This window comes from Bubalus bubalis, chromosome 2, assembly GCF_019923935.1.
Source record: "Bubalus bubalis isolate 160015118507 breed Murrah chromosome 2, NDDB_SH_1, whole genome shotgun sequence".
Taxonomy (NCBI): Eukaryota; Metazoa; Chordata; class Mammalia; order Artiodactyla; family Bovidae; genus Bubalus; species Bubalus bubalis.
Genome location: NC_059158.1, coordinates 35060999 through 35076043, shown reverse-complemented (window position 1 = coordinate 35076043; position 15045 = coordinate 35060999). Strand labels below are relative to the sequence as shown.

The 15045-nt window shown below is 50.5% G+C and overlaps 1 protein-coding gene across 8 annotated transcripts in view; it reads left to right on the top strand.

The window, feature by feature from the left end:
• Positions 1-133: 133 nt before the first annotated feature.
• The window catches only part of CUL9 (cullin 9), a 38107-nt gene continuing 23195 nt past the window's right edge, over positions 134-15045 (top strand). For 7 of the 8 annotated variants that reach the window (XM_025269522.3, XM_025269519.3, XM_045162979.1 and 4 more), the window contains exons 1-10: positions 134-643; positions 2339-2971; positions 3524-3678; positions 4012-4524; positions 5025-5160; positions 5311-5504; positions 8179-8584; positions 9009-9201; positions 12714-12921; positions 14741-14937. In XM_025269522.3, coding sequence (XP_025125307.3) covers positions 2377-2971; positions 3524-3678; positions 4012-4524; positions 5025-5160; positions 5311-5504; positions 8179-8584; positions 9009-9201; positions 12714-12921; positions 14741-14937 — 2597 coding nt within the window. In that variant the 5' untranslated portion in view covers positions 134-643; positions 2339-2376. The remainder of the gene's footprint in view (positions 644-2338; positions 2972-3523; positions 3679-4011; positions 4525-5024; positions 5161-5310; positions 5505-8178; positions 8585-9008; positions 9202-12713; positions 12922-14740; positions 14938-15045) is intronic. The other variant, XM_044929801.2, reaches the window with a different exon arrangement.

The window sequence follows — 15045 nt, the reverse complement described above, 5'->3', positions numbered from 1 at the left end:
TTCCCATATTGGAGGGAGGGAGGTATGAACACAAACGTGCTGAGAAACAAGCGTCTTGTTTAATGAAACGCATGGGTGCTTTGGGCCGTTAAACTCTACTGATTTCAGTTAAGGAACACATCGGGGGTGATGGTTAGGACCTTTATCTTCAGCCCCAGCTGTGCTAGGTGCTTAGGTCAACACAGAGAGAAGCAATTTTAATTAATAGGAAAAAGAACGCAACCAATCCAAAGCCTCGGGTGTGGGAAACTCATGGCCACGTGACCTAGAGCAAACTAAGAGGACAGCCCTAGGATGTGAGTGTGCGTTTCGGTGGGAGACGAAGGCAGACCCAGTAAAGGGCAAGGAGGGCTTCAAAGCCGATACTGGAACAGAAAGGGCAGCCTACGGCTGTGGAGAAACGGGCCACGCTACCACGACCCCGAGGCTCCGCGGGCAGCGCGCCCCCAGACGCGGGTACTACGCATGCTCCGCCGGCGCACCGTGCCGCCGCCGCGCTCGACTGTGGGCCGCGGTGGGACCCGTAGCCGCCCGGCCGTGCGCGCACTGGCGGCGTGACCCGGAAGGGAGCCGCGGAGGAGGCGGGGCCAGCACTGCGGGACCGGCGCCGGGCCCCAGCGAGGGCCGAGCCGGGAGGTGGGAGGTGAGAGGAGAGTTCTGCGCCCTCCCCGCCCCTGCCCCGTCCCTTCCCCGGTTCCTTGCCCACTCTCCGTGGCGCTGACGACAGGAGCCAGGTCTTGCCGAGATTCGCTCGGTCCGGTCAGCCTCCTCCGACCGCGCCCCCCCACCTCCTCCGCCCCCCAAGCCAGTTCTCGCGGCGGGTGCTGGCCTCCCCCGCCGCCCCTGCTGGCTTGCAAGCTCGGGCCTGACTTGCCACCTACGCCTACCTGCTGTCTCATCCCCGCAACCAAGACCTCGCCTCCCCATCTCAGTTTATTGCTCCTGTTCTCCAGCCCTTCCTCTCCCCCCATTTAGGCCTTTCCGATTGTGTTATTCATCCCGCTCATCAGTTGTCCATCGCACATCACTTGGTTACCTCCCTGTCTTGCGCGCCTCTCCCCCTCCCCCCGCCCCCGCATGCTCTCTGGACCCCTACCGGCTTCGAGAACCACATCCCGTCTTCCCCTCCTCTTCACGCCTTTCTTCTACTCTCATCCTCTATCCCTGTACCCCAACATGACCCCTGCTCTGATCACCATTTCTTCATTTGGGTTTGCTGTCCTTTCTTATCCTCACCATTCCCTGTTGCCTCCACACTGCTTCGTATCTTTCCCTGATCACTAACATAGCCGTCACTCCGCACCTACTTATAATTTTATTCTGACACATTAGCGTTCTACTTACCTGGGGACTGCTCCTACCTTCTCCCTCGCTAAGAATAGTAGTATTAGATTCTGTTTACTGAGCACTCTGACTGTATGCTAGAGGCTGTTCTGAACTCTCTATATATGTGATCTTAGTAAGTTTTTATGACAATTTTGTAAGCTGGGTTTAAATATTATTATCTTGCAGAGGAGAAAACTGAGGCTTAGAGATTGACTTGTCCAAAAGTACGCATATAAGAAGTGAAGGAGCCAGAATTCAGAGTCCCATGTATCTGAATCTGTACTGTATAGCCTCTCTTAATACCTCTACTGTCTCCTGACCTCATTCCCTACTCTTCAACTCCATGATTATTACCTCCATCTAGATCTACTTAACTTAGACCCTTACCATACATACAGCATAAGGGCAGGGTGGGACTTGGTTTTTTTCCTCCCATAATTTCATTTGGATCCCTAGTCCCCTCTCCCTTTCCCAGTGTTCTCATACCTTTTTCTCATCCAGTCATCTGCCTCCTTTAGTCTCTCTTCTTAATATCTGCCTTGATCCCCCCTTTATACCCACAGTCCCGCTTTAACCTGTCATTTATGCTCCCTGTCCCTTCCCCATCCTGGCTTTCCTGACTTGTTCTGGCCCCACTGTCTCACAGGCTGCTGGCCTACCGGCTCAACCATGTCATCCTTCTAAGTCCTGATCTGTACCCCTCAGCCACCCTCCTGTTCTGCCCAAATTGTCCTGATTAACCATCAGCTCTTTTTCTTATCTTGCTTTCTATTCTTCTCTTCCTCTCTTGTAATTTCTTCCATTTCGGAAACCTTTTCATTTCCATCTATCGCTGTTTTTCACTCGGTTCTCCTTGTTACAAATCCCAAAGTGTGTTTAGGTTATTTATTCCATCCTATCCTTGGCCTTTTCTCTTTGGCCTCCAAATTTCATGCAGCCTACCAATCACCCCCCACCCTGTCTGCGCCTCAAGGTTCCACCCCCTTCACGTAGGTTTTTCTCTTTCCCACAGTGCCTCTGTCTCTCTCCTGTGTGTCCCAGGAAGTCAGGATGGTGGGAGAACGGCGCACTGGGGACCTCACGGTGCCCTTGGGGCCCCGGCTGCAGGCATATCCCGAAGAGCTCCTTCGACAGCGGCCTGGACAGGATGGGCATCCTGAATACCTGATCCGATGGAGTGTCCTGAAGTGTGGGGAAGTGGGCAGAGCAGGCGTGGAGGAGGGCAAGGCCGAGCACATCCTTATGTGGCTGTCGGCCCCCGAGGTCTACGCCAGCTGCCCCACACTGTTAGGGGAGCGGGCGTTATCCAAGGGACCTCAGCACGAGAAAGCTGGGGGTCCAGCAAGCTTCCCCCGAGACCCAGGCAGTCTGGACGATGTGGCCATGGGAGAGATGGAGGCGGACGTGCGGGCACTGGTGCGCAGGGCTGCCCGGCAGCTGGCAGAAGGTGGGACCTCAAGCCTCACGGCCGCTGTGCTCCACACCATCCACGTGCTCAGCGCCTATGCCAGCATCGGGCCCCTCACCGGTGTCTTCAGGGAGACGGGCGCCCTGGACCTACTCATGCACATGCTGTGCAACCCTGAGCCTCAGATCCGTCGGAGTGCCGGCAAGATGCTGCAGGCCCTGGCAGCCCACGATGCTGGTGAGAGACAGCCATGGGAAGAAGGGAGCCCCTGGAGAGGATGGGGCCACAAGAGTAAGAACAGGAAAAGGAGGGGTTTCCCAGCTCTGTAAGAGCACCTAGTATTTGGTAGACATCAATTTCATTGCAAAGGGAAAAGGTAGATTAATAAGCCATCACAGGTGCAGAAACAGGATAGAATGATAGCACCTGGTTTAGCTGTCTGTTCTCAGGGCAGAGGCAGAGAAGAAACGGGAATAAGTTTATGTGTTCTGGTTGGAGATTTGTTACTTGGTTGTGAAATCACTTTCATGGGTTATAACCAACATTTTTTTAAAATGTTAAACATCAGCTCAGAGCACTTAGTAGTGTAAGTTTTGCAGGATGAAGTGTATGTTTCAGTTTCACATCGTGTACCTTCATGTCAGGTGACTGCGAAATGTATCTCTTCCTGGGAGTCTCAGTCACAAGTTTGAAAGCCTCTGGGGTCTAGGATAGACAGTTTGGGGACAGGCGATGTGGAGAGGCGTAGTGGGGATTGAGGAGAAGATCCGGATCCGGTGTGCATTACAGGGAGTCGGGCTCACGTCCTTCTGTCACTGAGCCAACAAGACGGCATCGAGCAGCACATGGATTTTGACAGCCGCTATACTTTGCTGGAACTGTTCGCAGAGACCACGTCTTCCGAGGAGCATTGCATGGCCTTTGAGGGCATTCACCTGCCTCAGGTACCCTTGCAGCTGTGGGGGAAAGGCTGTGTACAAGGGCCAGGGCATGATTTCTGAAAATGTGGTTCAGGGCTGCACCAGTGCCAGGGCCGCCTGGGGAACCTACTAAAATGAAGGTTCATATTATCCTCCTCACTCAGAGTCTCTGAGATGAGAACCCAAGACTCTGTGTTTTAAGGCATTCCTTGGGTGTTTCTTATGTCAGTCACAGTTTGGGAACTGCAGGTGTGGGGATGAGGGCTTTATCTTTTTCTGAAGAGGCTGATGTCCAGGGAAAGGAGAGGGGTGGGAGCTGGGAGAAGAGGAAGTTACACCATGGACTGTGTCCTCCAGATCCCAGGAAAACTGCTCTTCTCCCTGGTGAAACGCTACCTGTGTGTCACTTCCCTGCTGGATCAGCTGAATAACAGTCCAGAGCACGGGGCCGGAGATCGAGGCTCCCCAACCTCGAGGGAGGATTTGGGCCGGGAGAAGAGCCGGGGGCAGCGGGAGCTGGAGTTCAGTATGGCTGTGGGCAACCTTATCTCGGAGCTGGTGCGGAGCATGGGCTGGGCCCGGAACCTCAGCCAACAGGGCACGTTGCCACCCCGGCCGACCCGGTCCATCTTTCAGCCCAGCATTTCAGGCCCCAGCCTTTTACTCCCCACCATCGTTGCGACCCCCAGGAGGCAAGGGCGGGCCTTCCGCCAGCGCGCTGAATTCTCCAGCCTTAGTGGCTACGGTGAGTATGTGCAGCAGACCCTGCAGCCGGGCATGCGAGTGCGGATGCTGGATGACTACGAGGAGATCAGCGCGGGCGACGAGGGCGAATTCCGGCAGAGCAACAATGGCGTGCCCCCTGTGCAGGTGAGCAGGGCCACCACTGGGGGTCTGTCTGCGTGGGGCATCGCTGGGGCTTCACACTTCATGCTGGGGGCTCTGGCAGGCCACCCAGGGAGAAAACCTCCAGAGAACTGGAATGCTTTCAACAGGATCAGTGATGGAGAGGGGGCTGTTGGAGGGCTGGGAAAATCTGGCAGGAATGGGTGGGCTGTGAGGTCCAGGAGAAACTCCCTTGACCAGGAGGCAGAACTGATATATCCAGATATCCCCACCCGCAGCAGTGGAGTGGGCTCAGAGGGAGCATGGGAGCAGAGGCCTTCCGGGTTAGGAGGAGAGGAGAAGTGGGGCATGCCTTGGTCGGGGAAGGGAGCCTTGTGTGCTCGAGGTTTCCCAGGCCTAGCCCTGTGTGCCCCCGAGGGCTCCACGCCCCAAGTCTGGATCCGGCCGTCCTCTCCAGCTGGCCCAGTGCGGGGTTCTCAGCGCTGAGCCCTCTCTCATCTTCTGCCCCACTTCCTCCGCACCAGGTCTTCTGGCAGTCGACGGGCCGCACGTACTGGGTGCACTGGCACATGCTGGAGATCCTGGGTCCTGAGGAGACTGCTGAGGACACGGCTTCAGCGGCTGCGGAGGAGGGGGCGGGGGCTGCTGTGCCGGGCACAGGTGAGCCAGGGAGGGGACGAGGACGCGGGGTCTGAACAGAGGAGGAGCAGGCGGCATGCAGCCCTCTCAGGACCAGGAGCTGCCCCAGACGTTCAGAAACCCATTCAGTCCCCCGGCAGAGGCTGAGGCCCCCGGTGCCTGTCTCCCCAGCACTCCCCTCCTGGGACTGGAAGCCAGTGGACGGGCTCTCCTCTTTGCCATACCTCCAGCCCGAGCCTCAGAAGAATGAGAAACTGGGCTACCTGACCCAGGCTGAGTGGTGGGAGCTGCTCTTCTTCATCAGGAAGTTGGACATATGTGAGCAGCAGTCAATTTACCAGAGTCTTCGGGAGAACCTGGATGAGGTATTACAGACGGGAGATGCCTGGGAGGGGGTTTGTGGTGGGGTTAGACTTGGGATTCTCTAAGGTAGTTCCTGGAGTAACAGGCAAATTTGGCCTTGGAGTACGGAATGAAGCAGGGCGAAGACTAATAGAGTATTGCCAAGAAAATGCACTGGTCATAGCAAACACCCTCTTCCAACAACACAAGAGAAGACTCTACACATGGACATCACCACATGGTCAACACAGAAATCAGATTGATTATATTCTTTGCAGCCAAAAATGGAGAAGCTCTATACAGTCAACAAAAACAAGACCAGGAGCTGACTGTGGTTCAGATCATGAACTCCTTATTGCCAAATTCAGACTTAAATTGAAGAAAGTAGGGAAAACCACTAGACCATTCAGGTATGACCTAAATCAAATTCCTTATGATTATACACTGGAAGTGAGAAATAGATTTAAGGGACTAGATCTGATAGAGTGCCTGATGAACTATGGAATGAGGTTCATGACATTGTACAGGAGACAGGGATCAAGACCATCACCATGGAAAAGAAATGCAAAAAAGCAAAATGGCTGTCTGGGGAGGTCTTACAAATAGCTGTGAAAAGAAAAGAAGCGAAAAGCAAAGGAGAAAAGGAAAGATATAAGCATCTGAATGCAGAGTTCCAAAGAACAGCAAGAAGAGATAAGAAAGCCTTCCTCAGCGATCAATGCAAAGAAATAGAGAAAAACAACAGAATGGGAAAGACTAGAGATCTCTTCAAGAAAATTAGAGATACCAAGGTGACATTTCATGCAAAGATGGGCTCGATAAAGGACAGAAATGGTATGGACCTGACAGAAGCAGAAGATATCAAGAAAAGGTGGCAAGAATACACAGAAGAACTGTACAAAAAAGATCTTCACGACCCAGATAATCACGATGGTGTGATCACTGACCTAGAGCCAGACATCCTAGAATGTGAAGTCAAGTGGGCCTTAGGAAGCATCACTATGAACAAAGCTAGTGGAGGTGATGGAATTCCAGTTGAGCTACTTCAAATCCTGAAAGATGATGCTGTGAAAGTGCTGCACTCAATATGCCAGCAAATTTGGAAAACTCAGCAGTGGCCACAGGACTGGAAGAGGTCAGTTTTCATTCCAATCCCAAAGAAAGGCAATGCCAAAGAATGCTCAAACTACTGCACAATTGCACTCATCTCACATGCTAGTAAAGTAATGCTCAAAATTCTCCAAGCCAGGCTTCAGCAATATGTGAACCATGAACTTCCTGATGTTCAAGCTGGTTTTAGAAAAGGCAGAGGAACCAGAGACCAAATTGCCAACATCTGCTGGATCATGGAAAAAGCAAGAGAGTTCCGGAAAAACATCTCTTTCTGCTTTATTGACTATGCCAAAGCCTTTGACTGTGTGTATCACAATCAACTGTTGAAAATTCTGAAAGAGATGGGACTACCAGACCACCTGACCTGCCTCTTGAGAAACCTATATGCAGGTCAGGAAGCAACAGTTAGAACTGGACATGGAACAACAGACTGGTTCCAAATAGGAAAAGGAGTCTGTCAAGGCTGTATATTGTTACCCTGCTTATTTAACTTATATGCAGAGTACATCATGAGAAACACTGGGCTGGAAGAAGCACAAGCTGGAATCAAGATTGCCGGGAGAAATATCAATAACCTCAGATATGCAGATGACACCACCCTTATGGCAGAAAGTGAAGAGGAACTAAAAAGCCTCTTGATGAAGGTGAAAGAGAGTGAAAAAGTTGGCTTAAAGCTCAACATTCAGAAAACGAAGATCATGGCATCTAGTCCCATCACTTCATGGCAAATAGATGGGGAAACAGTGGAAACAGTGTCAGACTTTATTTTTTGGGGCTCCAAAATCACTGCAGATGGTGTCTGCAGCCATGAAATTAAAAGACGCTTACTCCTTGGAAGAAAAGTTATGACCAACCTAGATAGCATATTGAAAAGCAGAGACATGACTTTGCCAACAAAGGTCCGTCTAGTCAAGGCTATGGTTTTTTCCAGTGGTCATGTATGGATGTGAGAGTTGGACTGTGAAGAAGGCTGAGCACCAAAGAATTGATGCTTTTGAACTGTGGTGTTGGAGAAGACTCTTGAGAGTCCCTTGGACTGCAAGGAGATCCAACCAGTCCATTCTGAAGGAGATCAGCCCTGGGATTTCTTTGGAAGCAATGATGCTAAAGCTAAAACTCCAATACTTTGGCCACCTCATGTGAAGAGTTGACTCATTGGAAAAGACTCTGATGCTGGGAGGGATTGAGGGCAGGAGGAGTAGGGGACGACAGAGGATGAGATGGCTGGATGGCATCACTGACTCGATGGACATGAGTCTGAGTGAGCTCCAGGAGTTGGTGATGGACAGGGAGACCTGGCGTGCTGCGATTCATGGGGTTGCAAAGAGTCGGACTCGACTGAGCGACTGAACTGAACTGAATGTAGTTCACCCTGTGGGACTGCCTAGGGGAGGGTGGAGTGAGGTTAGAGAGCTTAGAGGTTAGAGAGCCAAGGAATCCTTCCCTGGGGATAAGGCAGAGGCTGGGAGGGTCTAGGAGGCAGGCAGTGTTTAAGGCCCCAGTGGGAGGTGGCCCACCTCCTGTTACTGTCCCCAGGCCCTTGGTGTCTGCTCCTTCCTGAAGTACATGCCTTTCTGTTGGCAGAGCCTAGGTGAGAAGGCCCTGGGTGAAATCTCTGTGCCCGTGGCCATGGCAGAGAGTCTGCTGCAGGTTCTCAGGAATCGGTTTGAGGGCAGCACCCTCAGCGACCTGCTCAACTCCCAGATCTACACCAAGTACGGGCTGCAGCCCGACGCTCTGAGTGGCTCGTCGTCCTCACAAAATCACTCCAGTACCCCGGATCCTGAAGAGGAGTCAAAGTCAGAGGCCACCTTCTCAGAGGAGGAGACCGAGTCCCCCAAAGTGAAGGCTGAGCCCCTCAAGGCAGAGGCAGAGCCGGTCAAGGGAAAAACCGAGCTGCCCATGGCACAGAGCGATTCGCAGCTGTTCAACCAGCTTCTGGTGACTGAGGGGATGGCTCTCCCTCCTGGGATGAAGGAGGCAGCCAGTGGTGAGTCAGGTGCTGGGAGGGGAGGGCAGAGAGGTGGGAGCAAGTCCTGGGTGCCCCCCAGAGAAGTGGGTCGTCAGCGGGGAGGGCGCGCCGTGGAGCAAGATCACTTCTGCGTGAGAAAGTGCACTGGAAGCGTGCATCCATTTTCCTTCCTTGGACCTTGATTACGTACAGCCTGTCACTGCTGCCTTCCTTCAGTGTCCCTGGAAAAGGAGGGTCTGTCTTCTAGAATAAAGTCATCTTCATTGCCTGATTATTAAATCCCTCACACAGAGTTGGGAACATTCTGGGTGCAAGCTACAGTAGTGAATAGGGTGTTTAAACGTCAGTAGGATAATTGGGCTTGACCGTTAGAGAGTTCCAAGGTGAAGATGCTGCAGTTTTATTTTTTTTTAAGCCACCGCCTTTCCCTCACGACTTTCAGAAATGATTAGAGCCTTGCGGGGTCCTGGGCCACGCAGCTCCCTGGACCAGTACGTGGCAGCAGTCGTGGCCACTGTGCAGATCTCCAGCTTGGACACCAGTCTGCAGCTCTCAGCACTCTGCGCTCTCTCCCAGGCCGTGGAGGAGGTCACGGAGCAAGACCACCCTCTGGTCCGTCCCGACAGATTCCTGAGGTTAGAACCCTGGGGAGGGAAGTGGAGTTTACGGATTAAGCTGTCAGTTGGGGGAGGATAGTGGTAGGGAGGGAAGGAGCTAGGAGATCAAGAGTTAGAAAGGCTGGGGGAAAGAAGGGCCAGCTTGAGGCGTAACTGAGCAGGAAGGTGGACTCTGTGATGGTTAATATTCTTGGAGCGCTTGTTCTGTGCCAGGCCCTTGTGCTTAAAGTTTTATAAGCATTCTCTCTTTAAATCCTCCCATCTCCAGAGGGAAACCTGATGCTATTCTTATCCACTGTGTGGGTCAGGGACTGAGGCTTAGAGAATTTAAGTAACTCGCCCAGTATGACAGATAATAGAATCAGGATTCAAATCAAGGTCCTTTTGGCTTTTGAGTATTTTTTTTCTCCCTCTCTACTTTTTTCCTATTAAATTAAAAAATAATTAATGAATTCATTTGGCCACATCAGCTCTTAGTTGCGTCACGCAGGGTCTTTCACGTGCAGTGCATGGATTCTTTCGTTGTGGTACACAGGCTCAGTAGTTGTGGTTTGCAGGCTTAAAGCCCCTTGGCATGTGGGATCTTAGTTCTCTGACCAGGGATCGAACCCACGTCCCCTGCATTGCAAGGCAAATTCTTAATCACTGGACCACCAGGGAAGTCCTCTAAAATTTTTAAAAAATACTTCTTAGTTACAAATAGTACACCATTGCATTCTTATTTTAAAAGATCCAGAGAATGAAAAGTCAAAGTCCCATTTTACTTCTGTTGCCACACATCCAAGCACGTATCCTTCAGACCTTCTAGAGGCTTATATTTGTTAGTGCGTTTTCTGCATTTGAGTTTTAGTATATGTGATCACACTCTGTTTCTGCAGCTTTCTGCCTACATGCAGTGTGTCTGCATACAGTATGTCTGTCCGCGTGGTGTTGCCTCGTTCTCACTGCCGCCTTGGACTCTGCAATATGATTATACCCAAAATCAAATGTAGCCTTACTTTGTAAAATTTTACTGTCTTGAAGCATATAGTTGATTTACAATGTTATGTGAATTTCTGCCTATAGCATAGTGACTTGTTTGTATATTCTTTTTCATATTCTTTTCCATTATCTTTTATTAGAGGATATGAATATGGTTCCCTGTGCTATACAGTAGGACTTTGTTGTTTATCCAGCCTATATATAATAGCTCGCAGCTGCTACTCCCAAACTCCCTGTCCATCCCTCTCCCACCCTCCTCCCCCATTTGGCAACTACAAGTCTGTTCTCTCACATACAGTGTTCTAAGGGATCTATTTTTCTTCACACCTGCCAGCACTGGCTATTATCATTTTCAAAAATCTATCAGATTGCCAAAATTTTAAAGTGATCGGTATCTTTTTGTCTTTAATTTCTTGAGAAGTTAGGCATATTTGCATGCGCTTCTTGTATTCTGCTATAAATATTCTTATCCTTTGCCCATTTTCTTACTGGGTCTTTGTCTTTTTTTTATTGATTTGAAGACATTCTGGATATTAATTCATTATTGCTGTTCCAAATATTGTCTCTTCTATAATCATATTTATTTTATTTTCTGAATATAAAATAATATATATGATCCCTATAAGAAAATGAAAGTTATGAGAATAACGATCATCTGAAAGGCCTCTATGCAGAGATAGTCACTGTTGACATTTTAGTAAACATCCTTACATATTTCTTTGTTTATTCATGTGCATCACCTCTGTATATTAACTTGTTTACAGTAAATCAGGGTCCAGAGAGGGGGATGTATATTTGAAATACGTTTGGTTCACATTGTAGTCATCGTAAGGCCCATGAGAGAAGACAGAAAGCAGCTCTATACGGGGAGGGATCATTAGTGCTCTGGCTGCTGGTCCCCGTCGGAACTTGGTGGAGTTATGGCTCTGTGGGCCCCAGGATCCCTGCACCTCCAGGCCTTGAAACCCCAGAACAAACCCTGTTGTCCAACACAAAAGGCAGGAATAAACACAGAACCTTTTCAGTGCTTTTATTTGCGTTATTTCTCAGGATTTGTCTTTTTGTCCTCCATTCCTTCCTAGTTCCCAGACCAACTTCACCATCTCTGCCCAGGGGAGAAAAATGTTAGTCCAGCTTTTTTCCTCTTGAGACGCTCACTGTAACCCAGGAATTCTGCAGGCACTGCTTCCTTCCCTTCAAATCTGTGTTTTCACCTGACCCTTTCTGTAGCTTAAGTGCTCAGGGTCTTAAATTGGTGGCTAGTATCTTTTATTATGTTGAACTTTTAGATTTTCATGCAGCTATCTTTCTTAACATTTTTTTAATGGTTCCTAGGTTTGAAGAGGGTCTATTGCATTCTGGGACTGTAAAAATATTTCCTATACTTCCTAAAAATATCTGTGACTTTACTTTTCACATATATTTTAAAATCTGTTTGCAGTCTATTTTTGCAAGTGGAGTGAAGCAGAGCTCCAGCCTTCCTTTTTGCAGATGGATAGCCACATGTCTCTGCCTCACGTTTTGCATGGTCCTTGCAGTCCCACCTGTCTGAGATGCTTCCCTTATCGCTCTTCTAATCTGTTCATCTGTTTGGCTACCCCGTATTTCCAGAGTTTTAATTATTATAAGTTTTTATTTTGATAAGTAGTAGGCAAGTCTACAGTTATTTCTTTCCAACCAGTCCTTGACTATTCTTGCCTATTTTATTTTCTCTTTCTGTGCCTAAATCTGTCGGGGTTTTTTCCCCTCTTGATTTTAGTTATATTTTACATCAGGATTCATCATCTGGTGTGCAACAATAATGACATAGATTATTCATAATAGAAACAAAAATATTTCAGTACAAAGTCTTTGTTAGCATAAGCCTGAGGGCAAGAGTATCCTGCAGGCTACCATACTCTTATGCACTTGTCGGCTTGTCATTTTTTTTTTTTTAAAGATCTTTTGTAGAGCAGTTGAAACAGTTTTCTCTTGGTAAGGGCATTTCATTTATTTATTTTGGCTGTGCTGGGTCTTAGTTGCTGTGCAGACTTTTGTCTGCGGCCAGCAGGTGCTCCTCTCCACTTGTGCATGGGATTCTCATTGCAGTGGCTTCTCTTTGTGGAGCACAAGTTTTGGGCTGCACGGGCTTCAGCAGGGAACATGGGTTCAGTAGTTGTGACTCACGGGCTTAGTTGCTCCATGAGCTGTGGGATCTTCCCAGATCAGGGATCGAACCCGTGTCTCCTGCTGTTGGCAGGTGGATTCTTTACCACTGAGCCACCAGGGAAGCCCTGCCCTTTAAAAAAAAAATAATAATACCTTTTGGGCCTTTTGATTTAACATTGTGGTGAATTTATAGACTCATTTGAAAAGATGAGCCAGAGCTCATCACCCTTTTGCTATATTGCCTGCTCGATGAGGAGAAGAGCCTGAGACAGACAGACTGCAGAGGAGCGGGCAGCAGGAGGGAGAGGTCGGGGGATGGACTGGATCTTCGTGGACAGGCTGGGACGGGCAGTCAGGTGAGACTCTTGGGATGGGAAACCCCGACGTCTCTCCTCTCTCAGGGAGAAGCTGGTGAAGACGCTGGTGGAGCTGCTGACCAACCAGGTGGGAGAGAAGATGGTGGTGGTGCTGGCTCTGCGGCTTCTTTACCTGCTCATGACCAAGCACGAGTGGCGCCCGCTCTTTGCCAGGGAAGGCGGCATCTACGCCGTGCTGGTCTGCATGCAAGAATACAAGACCTCCGTCCTGGTGCAGCAGGCGGGGCTGGCAGTGAGTGGCCCGGGCCCGGCGGTAGAGTGAGGGCCAGGGCGGGCGGCTCAGGGGTGGGCTCTGCTGGCCTTGAGGAGGTTCTGTGGTCATTCAGACAAGGAGGAGACACTGGGATGGAGGAGATCCAGCGGGGGAGTCCAGGAGACAAAATGCCTCTGGAAGCAGGGAGAAAGGTGTTTCTGAGAATGATTCTCAGGTTTAAAGTGAGCAGCAGGGGTGGTTGGAGTGGGGAACTCTGAAAGAGGAAGAGGTGTACAGAGAAAGCCAGGTTGGATTTTTAGGTATGTTGACTTTTCCAGGGCTTTTTATTAACAACCTAGTGTCTGATTAAAGGCAAAATTTTTAGATGTGACAGAGTAATTTTTAGCCATTTTATCTGAGTGGTCTCGGAACACAGAAAATACCTCCTCACCAGATGTGGGTAAAGCCAAGCCAACATTGCATTGCAGCCTTGCCAACCCCAGGCCCAGGGAGTGGGGAGAGGAGGCCCTCGTTCAGGGAGGAAGAGTTGGCTTCCTGAGTGCTGCAGACAGAGGGTCAGGCTGGTGGGGAGGTCTGGGCAGTGTGTGCTCCGTTTAACCTGAGGCTCCCTGAGGGAACAGGCAGGCCATGTCCAGAGCAGTTCTGAGCGTGGATGCCGGCAGTCCTGTGAACTGGAGCGTGGGTGCTCTTGAGGCGGTCTTTGCCTGGGGGAGGCCGACAGGCCCTTCCTTTACGGGGTCAGCCTGCTGCTGCTTCTCCCCAGAGCAGCCAAGCATTCCTAGTCCAGGCCAGGCCAGTCTGTTCAAAGAATTTCCTGATCCTTTCAAAGTGCATGACCAAATGCTTCTAAACTCAAACTCTTGCCCTATAACAGAATTGTATCATTTTGTTTATAACTTAAGGTGTCCAGAATTCAGCTTGGAGTGGGGAGGGTAATGTAGCCAAAGGGAGAAAACCTCATTGTGAGGTGGCATTTGCTTGATGGGTCCAGCCCTCACCAGGGGATCGTCCTGAGGAGTAAGTTCTGTCCTCCATCCTGACGAGGTTTCCTCTCCAGAATCAGCCCTTTCACCAGCCAAGACCTTCTCCACTCCGATGGTTTAGTGTTCATCCTAATTTCAGTTTCTCTGAGAACCAGCCAACATGTCTGCACATTCCAAGTATTTTTTCCTATAATTCCAGCCTCACTTTGCCTGTGAGGCAACCCAAGTAGCCTCATCCAGGCAGGCTGGATACTGGCTTTGGCGGCCCGGGGACGGGGGTGGGAGTGTTGGCATCCCCATGGTAGCAGCAGCAGGGCAGAGGCCACAGTTGCGTGGGGTGGGGTGGGGTGCAGAGTTTGAGGAGAAGGGCGACTCAGAGCTTCCGTGGTTGGGATCAGGCATTAGAGGAACTCCAGAGAGGTAGGACGACCGGGAGGACAAGAAGTTACAGAACTCAAGGGAGAGGTTTTTTAAAGGGAGGAGCGGCTAAGTGAGATGGAAGACGGCTTCAAGCAAAGTCTTGAATATACATTGAGGCTGTGAAAGGGCTCCGTCCGGAGGGGACACTGCACACGGGTGGCCACCCACCCCTGCACTCATCGAATCTCGGTCCTGGCAGAGAGAAGCTGCAGGCTCATGTTACCCCAGAACCTTGGGTTTTCTGGTTGGCTTTCTTTTCTTTTCTTCCTTTTTTTTTTTAAGCCTTTGATGTCCCATCACTGCCTCTTAAATTTCTATTTGCAAACAGCTCAGTTGCCCCAGAGTTTGAGGTCTAGAATGCAGTCCGGCTCTCTCTCCTGTTCTGCACGGAGGCTGTGCCCACTCCTGACTCTGTCACCACACCCCCTACACAGGCGCTGAAGATGCTGGCCATTGCCAGCTCCTCAGAGATCCCCACATCTGTCATCAGCCAAGATTCCGTCCATCCTTTGTTTGACGCCCAGATGACCAGGGAGATCTTTGCCAGCATTGACTCAGCCACCCGCCCGGACTCCGAGAGCCTGCTCCTCACTCTCCCTGCTGCTGTGATCCTGATGCTGAACACAGAGGGGTCAGGACCTCCCTTCCCAAATGCCAGACTCCTGTTAAGCCCCACGCCCTGCCGCTCCCCTGCCCCGGGCTCTTGTGCTTCGCAGAAGCTCCCTCCCCACTGTCGTCT